Raw genomic sequence first — 15,340 nt, 5'->3', positions numbered from 1 at the left:
TATTTTCTTTATTTACATTTCAAATTCTAACCTGAAAGTTCCCTATACCCTCCCTCTGCCCTGCTCCCTTACCCACCCACTCCCAATTCTTGGCCCTGGTTTTACCCTGTACTGGGGCATATAAAGTTTGCAAGACCAAGGGGCCTCTCTTCCCAATGATGACCAACTAGGCCATCTTCTGCTACATATGCAGCTAGAGACACGAGCTCTGGGGGTACTGGTTACTTCATATCGTTGTTCCACCTATAGGGTTGCAGACCCCTTCAGCTCCTTGGGTACTTTCTCTAGCTCCTCCACTGAGGGCCCTGTGTTCCATCCTATATATGATTGTGAGCATCCACTTCTGTATTTGCCAGGCACTGGCATAGCCTCACAAGAGACAGCTATATCAGAGTCCTTTCAGCAAAATCTTGCTGGCATATGCAATAGTGTCTGACTGATAATAGGATGGGTCCCCGGGTGGGGTACTCTCTGGATGGTCCATCCTTTCATCTTAGCTCCATTTGTCTCTGTAATTCCTTCCATGGGTATTTTGTTCCCTATTCTAAGTAGGAATGAAGAATCCACACTTTGGTCTCGTTCTTCTTGATTTTCTTTTGTTTTGCAAATTGTATCTTGGGCATTCTAAGTTTCTGGGCTAATATCCACTTATCAGTGAGTGCATATCATGTGAATCAGGTTACCTCTCTCAGGATGATATCCTCCAGATGCATCTATTTGCCTAAGAATTTCATGAATTCATTGTGTTTAATTGCTGAGTAGTATTCCATTGTGTAAATGTACCACATTTTCTGTATCCATTCCTCTGTTGAGGGACATCTGGGTTCTTTCCAGCTTCTGGCTGTTATAAATAAGGCTGCTATGAATATAGTGGAGCATGTGTCCTTATTACCATTTGGAACATCTTCTGGATATATGACCAGGAAAGGTATTGCTGGATCTTCCAGTAGTACTATGTCTAATTTTCTGAGGAATTGCCAGAGTGATTTCCAGAGTGGTTGTACAACCTTGCAATCCCACCAGCAATGGAAGAATGTTCCTCTTTCTCCATGTCCTCACCAGTATCTGCTGTCACCTGAATTTTTGATCTTAGCCATTGTGACTGGAGAGAGGTGGAATCTCAAGGTTGTTTTGATTCGCATTTTCCTGATGATTAAGGATGTTGAACATTTTTTCAGGTGCTTCTCAGCCATTCAGTATTCCTCAGTTGAGAATTCTTTGTTTATCTCTGTACCCCATTTTTAATGGGGTTATTTGAATTTCTGGCATCCACCTTCTTGAGCTCTTTGTATATATTGTATATTAGTCCCCTATCAGATTTAGGATTGGTAAAAATCCTTTCCCAATCTGTTGGTGGCCTTTTTCTCTTATTGACAGTGTCTTTTGCCTTACAGAAGCTTTGCAATTTCATGAGGTCCCATTTGTCAATTCTTGATCTTACAGCATAAGTCACTGCTGTTCTGTTTAGCAATTTTTCCCCGGCACTGGGGTTTCTTATCTATACTGCTACTGTTTTCTCTCCACTAATTCATGTGAATGTTTCCAGAGTGAAAAACGAAGACTGGTGGTATTAATATACACAGAAGTGTGAATAATTAGTAAGATTGCAACTAGCAGAAACACTTGTATTTTAATTAACTTGCTGATTTTGTAATGTAATCTAAAGTCAGCTCTAATCCCTGGAACTTTTATTAAAGATGTCATAATAATTTAATGACTTAGTTTGAGAAACTGTAAAATATGGTGGAACATACAAGTAATTTCTAATTAAAATTTTTAAAATTTACATAGACACAGCTTAGAATCCTTTTCCCATAAGCAGTTGGTATTGACCACAATTCCTTTCCAATAACTGGAGAATGCCCATTTTTTTTTAAATCATAACTTGTATTACTACCCTAAAAGTATTTTCTTTGTCCTAAAAATGTCTTCTACACCCAAAAATATGTTCTTAAATCTCAAATGATGGGAGCACCCAGGAGAGCCATCTTGGTTCCTGGATCCCACCAAGACTAGTCTGTGCAGATGAGAGTGTAGACTACAGAAGCTAACAGCTTCTGGGACAGGCAGAAGCCACAGAGCTTCTGAGGCAGACCCTGTTTCAGGCTCCAGACATGTGGGCACCTTCCCTGCCAGAGGAGAGGTGTCTGCCCCGCCCGGGAGGGCCTTGCCAGAGCACCTGGGAGAGCCATCTTGGTTCCCGGACCCTCTGAGACTAGTCTGTGCAGGTGAGAGTGTGGACTACAGAAGCTAACAGCTTCTGGGAAAGGTCCTGTTTTGGGCCTTCATCTTCTGCCAGGAGGTAGGTCCAAACACCAGATATCTGTGCATCTTCCCTTCAAGAGGAGAGCTTGCCTGCAGACAGTGCTCTAACCACTGAAACTCAGGAGAGAGATAGTCTCCCAGGTCTGCTGATAGAGGCTAACAGAATCACGAGAGGAAAAAGCTCTAACCACAGACAACTATAACAACTAACACCAGAGATTACCAGATGACAAAAGGCAAATGTAATAGACTTACTAACAGAAACCAGGAACACTCACCATCATAAGAACCCAGCACTCCCACCTTAGTCAGTGCTGGGCACCCCAACACACCCGAAAAACTAGACCCGGATATGAAAGCATATCTCATGATGATGGTAGAGGACATCAAGAAGGACTTTAATAACTCACTTAAAGAAATACAGGAGAACACTTCTAAAGAGTTACAAGTCCTTAAAAAAAAACCAGGAAAACACATCCAAACAGGTGATAGAATTGAACAAAACCATACTAGACCTAAAAAGGGAAGTGGACACAATAAAGAAAACCCAAAGTGAGGCAACACTGGAGATAGAAACCCTAGGAAAGAAATCTGGAACCATAGATGCGAGCATCAGCAACAGAATACAAGAGGTGGAAGAGAGAATCTCAGGTGCAGAAGATTCCATAGACAACATCAGCACAACAATCAAAGAAAATGCAAAATGCAAAAAGATCCTAACTCAAAACATCCAGGAAATCCAGGACACAACGAGAAGACCAAACCTACGAATAGGAATAGATGAGAATGAAGATTTTCAACTTAAAGGGCCAGCAAACATCTTCAAAAAATTATAAAAGTAAACTTCCCAAACCTAAAGAAAGAGATGCCCATAAACATACAAGAAGCCTACAGAACTCCAAATAGACTGGACCAGAAAAGAAATTCCTACCGACACATAATAATCAGAACAACAAATGCACTAAATAAAGATAGAATATTAAAAGTAGTAAGGGGAAAAGGTCAAGTAACATATAAAGGCAGGCCTATCAGAATTACACCAGATTTTTCACCAGAGACTATGAAAGTCAGAAGATCTACAGCAAACCAGTAGCCAAAGTCAAAGTAAATGCTGAGAAGTTGGAAGCAATCCCACTAAAATCAGGGACTAGACAAGGCTGCCCATTTTCTCCCTACCTATTCAACATTGTAGTTGAAGTCCTAGCCAGAGCAATTCAACAACAAAAGGAGATCAAGGGGATACAATTTGGAAAGGAAGAAGTCAAAATATCAAAACACAAGAAGAACACTTTGCCCCTTCTTAGAATTGGGAACAAAACACCCATGGAAGGAGTTACAAGGACAAAGTTTGAAGCTGAGACGAAACGATGGACCATCTGGAAACTGTCATACTCGGGGATCCATCCCATAATCAGCCTCCAAACGCTGACACCATTCCATACACTAGCAAGATTTTCCTCAAAGGACCCTGATATAGCTGTCTCTTGTGAGGCTATGCCGGGGCCTAGCAAACATAGGAGTTGAGGCTCTCAGTCAGCTATTGGATGGCTCACGGGGCCCCCAGTGTAGGAGCTAGAGAAAGTACCCAAGGAGCTAAAGGGGTCTGCAGTCCTATAGGTGGAACAACAATATGAACTAACCAGTACCCCCCAGAGCTCGTGTCTCTAGCTGCATATGTATCAGAAGATGGTCTAGTTGGCCATCAGTGGAAAGAGAGGCCCATTGGTCTTGCAAACTTTATATGCCTCAGTACAGGGGAATGCTAGGACCAAGAATTGGGAGTGGGTGGGTAGGGGAGTGGGGAGGGGAGGGTATGGGGGACTTTTTGGGATAGCATTGGAAATGTAAATGAGGAAAATACCTAATAATAATAATAATAATAATAAAATCTCAAATGACTTAAGCTTATATGTGAGAAGTGCATCAGGAGGAGGAGAAGGAGAAACATCAGGAGGAGGAGGAGGAGCATCAGGAGGAGGCAGAGATGGAGAAGCATCAGGAGGAATAGCATCAGTACAAGGAAGGGAGTAAGAACAGAAAGAGGAAGGAATCAGAATGAGGAGGAGCAAGGACAGGAAGATGAGGATCAACATCAGCAGGAGAGAAACTGATTAGCTAATGTGTTGATGGAATTATCAGTGGAAGTCAGGGAGTTTCTGACCAGGGCCTGTCCTCTTGCCAAACTGTGTTTTGTCCACTTGGCCTTTATTTGTGTCATGAGAAATTCTTGAGAAGATCTGGGACTTGATAGGGTCAGGAAGCAAAATAAATCTTCTTAATCTTGAAAATGCGGGCTTTAACTGGATGTCTATTAATGAAACATGCTTGACATTGTGTGCTTGGACAAGAGTGAACCCACCAGAGATAATAAGCTGCTCTCCCTGAAGTCAGGTTAGCCAAGCTCAGCCTGTCAGAATTTCCTGAATTCTGCTGGGTAAGAACCACACAGAGAAGGCTCTAAGAAAATCCTGGCATAGCGAAGAAGGCACTGTGGAACCAGACTATGGAAACAGGAGGCCAGCAGCAGAGGCGCTCAGAAACGTTAGTCATAGGCATTGAAGGTATTTTGGGCACAAATATTACACAGTTTTTTTTTTTTCAAAATTCATGCACAACCCTCAAGGATCAGGCCTGGGAAGCAGGACCACAAGACCTATGTCTTACTTACTGGAATCGTTTTCTTCCTGGACTGTGGAGTGGGCAGTTTTGAAGCTCCCTGGGGAGCTTCATGTATGCTCCCTGTCGTGTCTCAAATAAGAACTGCATTGTGAGGAACAGGTGTGGCAGCAGTCCCAAGATGAACTGCAGCTAAGTCTTATGACTTGCACCTGACTTCCTCATACACCTGAAAATAAGACACAACCTTTGCGAGAGCTGCACAGGTGCACCATAATGCTGGCGGTGTAAACAAGTCCATATTTGGTGGAGACATGCCCCTACCGCCCTGATTGGCTAAAGCTGCATGTCTGGTGAGGTGGCGTGGCCTGCTGTGAGTGGATGGGGGCTGAGAGTATATAAGCAGACCTCCTTGGGTGCCCGGAGTCCCCGTAGCCCCCGTAGCAGCATCGAGACGTTCCTGCAATAAAGGCTGTTGAGAAGAATCCGACCATATTGTGTCTTCCTTGCCGGCTGAGGTTGGGTGCAGCACTGCATGTTTCCATATTTTCTTGGCAGGTCAGTTCCCTTTACCTGTGCACACAGGTGAGGCATGATGAGGGTGTGGACCACCAGACACTGTGAGGATGCCACTGGTCCCTGGTGCTCCCTGCTTCTCAGCCATGGTACTGAGCACAGCACTTCATGTTTATCCCACCAATGTATAGCTCAGTGGTCTACTTTTCCCACAGAAAGGAGCTGGGCAGTGAGAAAGAACAAGTGGCTCACCCAAGGTCACAGCTGGACCCTGGGTAGATGCCTACTCAGGCTTGTATTCTTAGATGTCCTGTTGCATTAGGGGTTAGCAAGAGTTGGAGGCATGTAAAGATGGCTGGTTTGGGGCAGACAGGAAGCAGGGTGGTATATACTTTGCCTGGGTGAAGACATGGGGTCCCTGTTATCTGTGTCCTCACCTGCAATGCCGTTCTGTTCTTAATATAAAAAATTGGCAGAGAGAGGGAGAGGGGGAGGGGGAGGAGGAGGGGAAGGGGGAGACGGAGGGGGAGGAGAAGAGAAGAGAAAACCAAGAGTGAAATGAGCAGACTACCAAGCAAACAAAATGAATATAAAGGGCTTCTATCCTATTGGGCAACACAGGAAACAGAAAAGCAAAGGCAGAGAGAAGGGGGCCAGATGTGAGGCTATCTCAGGCTGGGAGGTTGTCAACTTCCTTCTCTTGGTGGCTTGTATGCCTTTTCTGACTTATTGACAGGCAGGGTGGTGGGCACTTCTAGGAAGCCACCGAGCATCTCTGAAAACCTTCTTCCTGGTTTGTCAGGGAGAGATGAGCCAGGTAAAGGTAATGAGCCTGGGAGAGGACTCTTCACTTTCATATTTCTCTGACACTGAAGGATTATTTGTTTGCATCTAGAATCATTATATTTTAAGTTTGCAAGTTAAAATCCTTCTTGTGCATAATAAACATTCTTGCTCTTTCAATCCAGACAATTGAGATCTACTTTGCCTGTCTATCTCATGGGTACATTGATAACAACACTCTAACTGGGATTTCTAGGGCTAAGCCTATCTTCTTAGCATACAACTGAAAAGGAAGAGACTTATAGAGCTGTAAGGCAGGCAGTGGAGGGAGGGACGCTGCCCACATTGCATGCTCTGACTCTTTGCCTCTTGTCTTAATTTTGCACTTTCCCATAGGAGATTTCATAGAACAGGTACTTAATCCATGTTTACGAATGGCTGAAGTAGGTTTCCAACATAAGTCTAAGATGCACTCTGCATGTCCTCCTATTGGAAAATGAGGATCAAGAGGTGAAGTGATGAGGTCAAGCCACAAGACTAAAAATAAAGACATGTGTGTGACTTCCACTCCAGATGCAGTTATAGTTGCTTTCTTAGGGTCTGCACAACAGACTACCCTTGTCCTGTCTAGGAATGTTGATTTTGCCTGGGAAGGGTCAAACAACTTGAAGTGGGATTTTTGTTTCTTCTTCTTCTTCTTCTTCTTCTTCTTCTTCTTCTTCTTCTTCTTCTTCTTCTTCTTCTTCTTCTTCTTCTTCTTCTTCTTCTTCTTCATCATGAAACAATTTCCTTATTATAAAGATCAAGTACTTTGACACCTATGTAGTACTATTGTGTTTTGCGTGGTCACTTGAGACACAGACTCATAATTATAATTAAAATTTGTATGCTCCACATTTAGTGGTATAGCTCAACTTCATTTCCCAGCCTCCCTAACAGTGAGAGATGACCATGGGACTAAGTTACAGCCAATAGAATGGACGGGATTATTGGGTCTTGTGTGTTTTCTTCATCTTCTGTCACTTTTCTTATTTTGTAGAAACATTTGAAATCCAAGAAGTAGATGGGGTTGAAGAAGGATTGGAGCTCCAAAAGATGGTGACAAGTGTCACCTGCCATCCAAGTACACAAGCCTTACTCTCAGGATTACAATTCTGCTTTATAAAGTCACTGAGGTTTGGGAGGAAGCTTGGCTACTGTAGCATAAAGTATTATCTCATTAACAGAGGGAAATAAACTCCAAAAATCTCTGTCTACTATATTTCTATGTATTTCTGAAATCCAGCTGGATCCATGAGAGACCTCAGGCACGAGACGCTTGAAGGCTCATGCTAAGCATCAGTGCACATTCATGTCATCTAGGTGTACAGACTGCAGAGTCTCTAAGTATCCTCTGTCCTCATGTGCTCAGAAAACGTGATCTATGCCCATGGATGCTCAGGAAGTGAGGCCATCCTCACCCATATTTATATACTGTACAGTGTCTCAGATGCCAGTATTAAATTAAGTTAACAGTTTTTATTTAAAAACTCAAGGAATTTGATAATGTTATAGTTTAGGTCAATGATTTCCTTTTATTATTTTTATTTATATGTATGTGCTTGTATGAGTTTCTGTGTAGCACATGTGTACATGTCTCCAGAAATTAGCATTAAAGGCAGTTGTGGTGCTGGGAACTCAGTATAGGTCCTGTGTAAGAGTAGTAAGTACTTTTAACCCCTGAGCCATTTTTCTAGCCTCTGCCAGTTGTTTCTTGTTTTAACTTTGGGCATGGAATCAAATAGGTTGAGCTCATCATGAATATTTTCATTATGCTTTACTGTGTAGAGGCTTTTTTATATTCGTTTTTATAGACCCATCTTGATTTTACAATAATACTAAAAGACTTGCCTAAAGGCAATGCTGGCATAACTGGGATCTTGATAACTTCATTTATATTCTATTTAGATAAATGCTATAGGAAACTTTTAGTTGAGAAATTTGAGATTTAAGAATATTTAAATTTGATTATTCAAATGGAGTTTAATTGAGTTCTATAAAAACCCTGCTGGCAGAAAGAAACATTGAGAAATTTTAAAGTTTAAAAATGTTCAAGGGAAATGATACAAGGATATGAAGCAGCCTGGCCCTGTCCACTAAGAGTCCTATGTTCCCTGACCCTTAAAAAGGCATGGAAAAACTTTCACCTAGGTCCAATGGGACACTGGCAACTTCATCCTGAACATCAAAACGTAAGATTCATCTTTAAGTGTAATTTAGCTTACTAAAAATAAGTGAATGAATTCTGTTAGCAAATGTTGTTTTAGATAACATGTTTAGAAACAGAGTCCAGAAGAATGTGAAGGGCATAAAGAAATAATATGAGTTGGTTGGCAGAAAAATATCAGGAACCACAATCTGATCCTATGCAAATAAAATAAAACAAAATAAAATGGAATTAGTGATTTTAAAAACTATCCCCTGACCACTTCTTGCTGTCTCTTTCTGCATGCTGTAATCATGCTCACTAAGTTTACATCCTGGGAAGTACTGAGTGTCCAGTACAAGTCTGAGGTGGGTCCCTGTGATCTGACCACAGTAGGAATCCCTGTCTAATGTGAAGCATCGGCAACAGAAGTAGCAGTTTGCATTGGATGATGTTGAAGCAAGGAAGATGTTGCATCAAATTTCCCCTTACCTGGACCCCTTGGCCATCCTGTTCATTATAGCCTCATAAAGTCATAAAGATCAACTAAAGCACTTTTGGATATTTCTCAATTTTTTGAAAAAAAAAAAAGGTTCAATCTATACAGAAAATTCTTGCAGGACAGCTTAACTAAATTTGAATTGTAGGGATGAGCTATAGACATTTAAGCTTCTCTTCCGAACAAGCTTCTTTAAAAAAATCACAAGTGCCTCCCATATCCGTTTCTGTAACTGTAGAACAGGATTTCTGATGGACTCTTTCTGTGTGCCTGTCATTTATCAGGAACTCCATAATAGCCAACTGGGTGAAGAGATTCCTGTGTGTCTCAGTCTCTCACCAGGGGCCTGGCGGAAAGATCAGTGTTTTTAAAAGCTCCTCAAATTGATTAAATGTACAGTCCAAGCCAAAACTATGTGTGCTGTCCTCCAGAAAATTTGTTCCCTTGAGGCCTTAAAGCAAAACAACAACAGCAACAACAAGCGTCATCCCATAACATCAAACACCAGTGTGACTAGAAAGAATCTACTAGAGGCATAGAGGACCAAGCTGACCTGTTACTAAGTCACAAAAACGATGTAAGACAGACCAAGCTTCCTTCTGAGGTCACTCACTGTTCCTTCCACAAGAAAGGCCATGGTCAACCATTTCCCAAAAGACTGAGAATTGAGCTGAAGAGGCCAGGACTAGATGGCCGTTTAGGTAAGAGACAGTGCACACTGATCAGATTCATGTTCAGAAACCATGGCCTGTCAATCATGGATGAGAGTCTCAGCTTACTCCCAGGTAGCTGCCTCTGCTTATATGAGAATTTGTCACTCATGTCTGGGATAAAGAGTGACAGCTTAGAGGGAGATTGGTATAGATTTGATAATGTAGTTTGATGGTGAAGATTAAGAATATCGATTAAGAACAAAAAATGGAAAGGAAACAAGAGAAATACCATCATTCATCAGACTTGTTTAACTTAGTTTCCCAAAGATCGGAAAGTGATAATTCAAAAACTCAGTAGTCCACTGCAGTAACCTTAGGAGAACCACTTCACCACACCTGCCTTAGCTGGCCTTAGGAGGCCCAGAGTCTCCCTCTACTGGTACACACCGAGGCACTTTCTGTGGTTTCTTGATGTTTTTACTGCTTATGGTGAAGAATGCAGAAGACGAATCGAGGTTCTGGTCTATTCTTTAGTGCAGACACCATGTGGAGATTTTTACCCCTCTCTGCCTTGCATGCAACAGGGAGAAAATACAAAATGATAGACTTGCCCAACTTTCTTTTCCTTTGTTTTTCAAAGTGGTAAATTGCCAACGATGTTTATTTTGCTAACTTGGCGCTTATACCACCAGAATGGGAGTGTTAAGGGCTGTGTGCTCCAAGTGAATGAAAACCAGGGTTCTCATTCCCACAAAGGGAGATTCCTGGTGCAGTGGATTGGTCTGGGAGGGAGTGTGTGAGGTGGGGGCACATCAATCATATTTGGAGAAACTGAATGATTGCCTTAGGTGATATTATTAGTATATGAATAACTGACACAAATAATGAAAAAGGCAAAGACAACGATGGAAAAGAGTAACAAATACAAACAGGAAGCTTCATGTGAGTGGCCAATAAACATGTAAAAAATGCTTAACTCCAGGGATAATAAAAATGTAAATAAAGTTATGTCACTCGTAGCAAACAACTTCACACAGAAGGAAACACTAAGCCCACTGTTGTAAGCCCAGGGTATCACTGCAGCAGCCCTGTGCTGGGACCCTCAGTAATAATGATCATAAAGGGAATCAGATAAAGAAAACAAGATGCTGATGAGGTGGAAGGAACAAGCAGCCAGGAGGAAGAAGTGCTGGTGAAATCACAAGGGCTGGTCAGAGTGTGGCTTACATCCCAGGTCCAGGAGTACTACACTGACTGTAATAGTGTGGCTTACATCACAGGCCCAGATGTCTGCACTAATGGTAGTGGTATGGTTTATATCACAGGCCTGGGAAGACCAAGTAACTTTATGCTCATCCTAGTCTCATGAAGTGAGGCTCTACACAAATGCTACAAATCTTGGCTGCTGCAGCCTCAGAAACAGTGTATAGGTTCTTGGTTTGTTAAATAAGGCCAAAAAGCTTTTGCTTTGTTGTTAGGAATGCTAAATGTTCACATCTTAGAACCAATCCCTTTGTGCTGTGAATCATGGCTTTACTCAAAATAAAGCTCATTATGGTATCATAAATGACTAGCTCATTCCCTCAGATTACCTGGAAATAGAGCTTAATTGCCCAACCAATAAAATATCTTATGAAGGTACTTTCTTACCTTCCTCTTTAAGAATTATTCAGTGAGTGATGTCATATAGTCCTAATTTCAGATTAGGCAAGTCAGTGAGATGAAGTTTTGGCAAGACCCAGCTCCAACAGATGATGTTAACTCCAGAAAACAAACACATTTCCATCAAATACATTCAAAATACACATTTCACAAGCTTTGTAGCTAAAAGAGCCTCTACACCACTGCTCCTCAATGTGTGGGTTGTAACCCCTTGGAGGGGGTGGTATTGAACAAACGTTTCACTGGGGTCACATATCAGATATCCCACATGCTAGATATTTGCTATTATCATTTTATATTACTATTCTTAAAAGTAGCAAATTTATAGTTATGAAGTAGCAACAAAAATAATTTTACAGCTGAAGGTCACCACCACGTGAGGAACCGCATTAAAGGGTAGCAGAGTTAGCAAGGTTGAGAACCAGTGCTTTGTATGAAATGCTGGCTTGCTGCTAGGAAGACTCGTCATTCCTAACTCCACTCGTTTAATGCTGGCTGTCTTCTCATAAGAGTTAATTGATGTTCTTTAATGCTTAACAACCATGGTACTTGTTATGCTTTCTGAAGAGAAAGAATGCATACTTGGTTTTTAAATTATGCACCTAGAGTAAGCATGGTTCCAACGGTTTTCGTCTTTACTGTGGTCTCCCTTTAGGCATCCAATGATGCTATGGCTGGAGCCTGCAGTGAAGGGGAGGGAGAAAAAGAACTGCTTCATTTCACACACAAATAAAAGCCTCTACTGTAATGATTTTCTTATCTGAGCCCATTTACACCCACAGCCTATCTATGGAGTAGGCTCTTTTTGTGAATGCAGCTGCCTGAGTCTCTGGAGAAAAAGCATACTGGAAGTTAGGACAATCCCTCCCACTAGGAGGCAGCTCAGCCTGCAAGGTGGAGATCTGGCTTAGTCTCTGTCTAGTAGCAGCCCTGGTTCCTAGCCCAGAGCTTCAGCTTCAGGTTCTGCTCAGCACTGGTGTGAGCTGAAGCTAGAGAAATCCTCCAGGCCTCCTGGGGACTCTACAGAGAAGACCAGCAAAGACAGCCCATCGCCAAAACTGGCCTTCCACCTTCACTAGAAAACAGTCAAGCCTACTTAGTAATGTACAGTTGAAGTCTCTTCATGCTGTAGTGTCAGGATGGGGGGACCCATGACAAGACACTGAATGGATTATAGAAGCAGAATATCTATTTACTACCTTTTATAACCAGAGATCAGATGAATCCTTAATCAATCAACCAACCATGCAACAATCAACCAATATTGCCAATTTTTGTTCTAGAGGCACATGGATGAATGGTCACTACATATCTGCCTCCCACAGCAAGCAAATATTATCCACGTTCACATTAAATATTGCTATTTCTATGTCTCAGGATGTAGGTTCTCTAGAGTCTCTTCCTTTGGGAGCATCTTCATGGGCAACTCATGGTGGAATACAGGGCTATTGCCATGTACCTCACGAGACCATTCGGACTTTCTCCGACAGGAACAGCATCCCTGTTTGCAGTGCTATGACTTGCTGTCTGTTGCCTGTGTGCTTTCACATAGATGTAGGAACAGAGACAGAGATTGTCACACTTTCTGCCCAGGGCTGCCTTTTAGATCCTTGGGCACGTGGAGGCTGTGGCTGAGATGGAGTCACAATAATTTCCCACCTCATGGTTTCTGCATGGAAGTGGGTGACACGAGTGAAGAAGAACCTGACCTTGTTGTCAGTGGAACAGAAGGGGGAGTGGTGTTTTCTGACATGAAGTAACCTGTGGAGAGGGCGTGTAATTCTGAGCCCTTATTCCAACAGTGCAAGCCATTCCGGTTTGCCCAGGTGCTCTATCTTTTGTCAAATCAAGAGTTCAAGCCCTGATGGGTAGGGAGGCAGGGTGCGATGCTTTGTTGATAATGGTTTGATCACAGTTGCTTTGGGTTCTCAGGTGTATTAGAGAATGGACTCTCAAAGGAACTGACTGGCTATTTGGTCCATTCTAGGGTGGGGGAGTGGCATGAACAAATCCCGAAAGCCAGACTGTTTTATGATGTGCAGAGGAGTATGGGCATTCTCCCTGCTGCCATAGCAACTAAGAGGTCAGACATTGGCTTGGAATTAAGCTGGAAGGTAGAGAGTCCTTGCCCTGCTCTGAGAACTCATGGGTTGATTTTGGTCAGCAGACACATTTTGGTCCATGAATCTTTGATAGTTCCGAAGTTAAATGTAGATATTTTAAAATTTGGATGTTTCACTTAAAAATTTACTTTTCCAACATATGTTTCTAATTCAAAATCTGTGGGTGTCCTTGCCTTTGTGCCGTCTTTCCAGTGGTCATTGATAATCAAGGGTGGTTAGCCTCAGGGAGAACCAGAGTGCACTGGGCCTGCTTATACCTAACCTTTTCCACCTTTGGTATTTGCTCAGTGCCTGGACCCTACGTATGCATAGGGAACTTAGCAATGGCAGCTTGTCGGGTGTGTCTGGCTCTCTCTGGCCCTGCTAGGAGTCTCATAGCTCACTTATGCCATATGTGATTTCCACACATTGCATTTGTATTTACTGTTGCTGGAACAGGCAGTTCTCATTGGGGGAAGATATAATGACTTGTGGTCACTAAGGCTGCAGAACCATTTGTTATGTGAATCTGTAAGACTTGGAAGAATAATGAGTTCAGGGCATAGGGGTGATCATAGGAGGACTGAACACTAGCATTTCACTGAAATTAGCATCTCCCCTAGGTCATCCTCCTGGCAATGACATCATTTCTGAGGAAGAGAGAGTAATAATACTTAATAGCTTAGAAATAATTGCTGCTAAGATTCTCAGGTTGGCTTTAGAACCCCAGAACTCCACTTTGTGTGTACACAGATGAAGACACACAGTGTAAATCAGGAAAGGACACAAAGATACCTGTCATACTGTTAGGAGTCATAGGTTAGTAGTCATGCTGGGTCATCTTCTGTACTGGCATTCCCTAAAAGAGACAAAATAGCATGCATACATTAAAATCTGCACTTGACTTCTTTTTAGAGATGGGGTCTTACTATGTGGCACTGGCAGGCCTGGAACTTGCGATGTGGACAAGGCTGGCTTCAAACTCACAGAGATCTTCCTGCCTCTGCCTCCTGAGTGCCAGGATTTCACTTACTTATTAAACATATTTTATTTGTTCTTCAACAACATTCCCACTTACCCTAACATATGCCCCTTCCCTCTTCATGTTTATGTCTTTTCCTTCCTTCCTTCCTTCCTTCCTTCCTTCCTTCCTTCCTTCCTTCCTTCCTTCCTTTCTTCCTTCCTTCCCCCCTCCCTTCCTTTCTTCCTTCCTTCCTCCCTCCCTCCCCCCTCCCTCCCTCCCTCCCTCCCTCCCTCCCTCCCTCCCTCCCTCCCTTCCTTCCTTCCTTCCTTCCTTCCCTTCTCTCTTTTCCTTCCTTCCTTCCTTCCTTCCTTCCTTCCTTCCTTCCTTCCTTCCTTCCTTCCTTTCTTCCTTCCTTCCTTCCTCCCTTCCTTCCTTCCTTCCTTCCTTCCTTCCTTCCTTCCTTCCTTCCTTCCTTCCTTCCTTCCTTCCTTCCTCCCTCCCTCCCTTCCTTCCTTCCTTCCTTCCTTCCCTTCTCTCTTTCTTTCAGCGCTGCCTGCTGGCATGTTGACTGATCTTGCTGGCTATGATTTGTGCAAGTCACCATAACTGCCGTGAGTTCACGAGTTTAGAAGACTCCTTACAGCATTCCTCCCTATCCTCACAGCACTCCTCCCTAGTCTCCAGCACTCTTCTCTAACCATACAGATTATCTACTCATCCCCACAGCACACCTCCCCATTCTTGACCACTACCCCAATCCTCCAGAACTCACCCATCCTCCAGCACTCCTCCCTACCCTCCAGCACTCCTCCTCATTCTCCTGAACCCCTCCCTATCCTCCAGAACCCCTCCCCATCCTCCAGCACCCCTCCCTATCCTCAGCACTCCTTCCATCCTCCAGAACCCCTCCCTATCCTCCAGCACCCCTCCCTATCCTCAGCACTCCTTCCATCCTCCAGAACCCCTCCCTATCCTCTAGCACCCCTCCCTATCCTCAGCACTCCTCCTCATCCTCTAGAACCCCTCCCTATCCTCCAGAACCCCTCCCCATCCTCCAGCACCCCTCCCTATCCTCAGCACTCCTTCCATCCTCCA

General features: G+C 43.1%; 1 protein-coding gene across 19 annotated transcripts in view; it reads right to left on the bottom strand.

Annotated features, from left to right (window-relative positions):
* Positions 1 to 15,340, bottom strand: part of Thrb (thyroid hormone receptor beta) — a 380,873-nt gene that overhangs the window by 100,362 nt on the left and 265,171 nt on the right. For 17 of the 19 annotated variants that reach the window (XM_011244739.3, XM_006517970.4, XM_011244741.3 and 14 more), the window contains one exon: positions 14,077 to 14,140. The exons of 1 other annotated variant lie outside the window; for it this stretch is intronic. In XM_011244739.3, the coding sequence (XP_011243041.1) occupies positions 14,077 to 14,098 (22 nt within the window). In that variant the 5' untranslated portion in view covers positions 14,099 to 14,140. Of the gene's footprint in view, positions 1 to 11,781; positions 11,871 to 14,076; positions 14,141 to 15,340 lie in introns of those variants that run through there. One more of the 19 variants, XM_017315948.2, reaches the window with a different exon arrangement.

The sequence above is a fragment of the Mus musculus genome, chromosome 14, assembly GCF_000001635.26.
Source record: "Mus musculus strain C57BL/6J chromosome 14, GRCm38.p6 C57BL/6J".
Lineage (NCBI taxonomy): Eukaryota > Metazoa > Chordata > Mammalia > Rodentia > Muridae > Mus > Mus musculus.
This window is presented reverse-complemented; position numbering and strand designations above follow the sequence as displayed.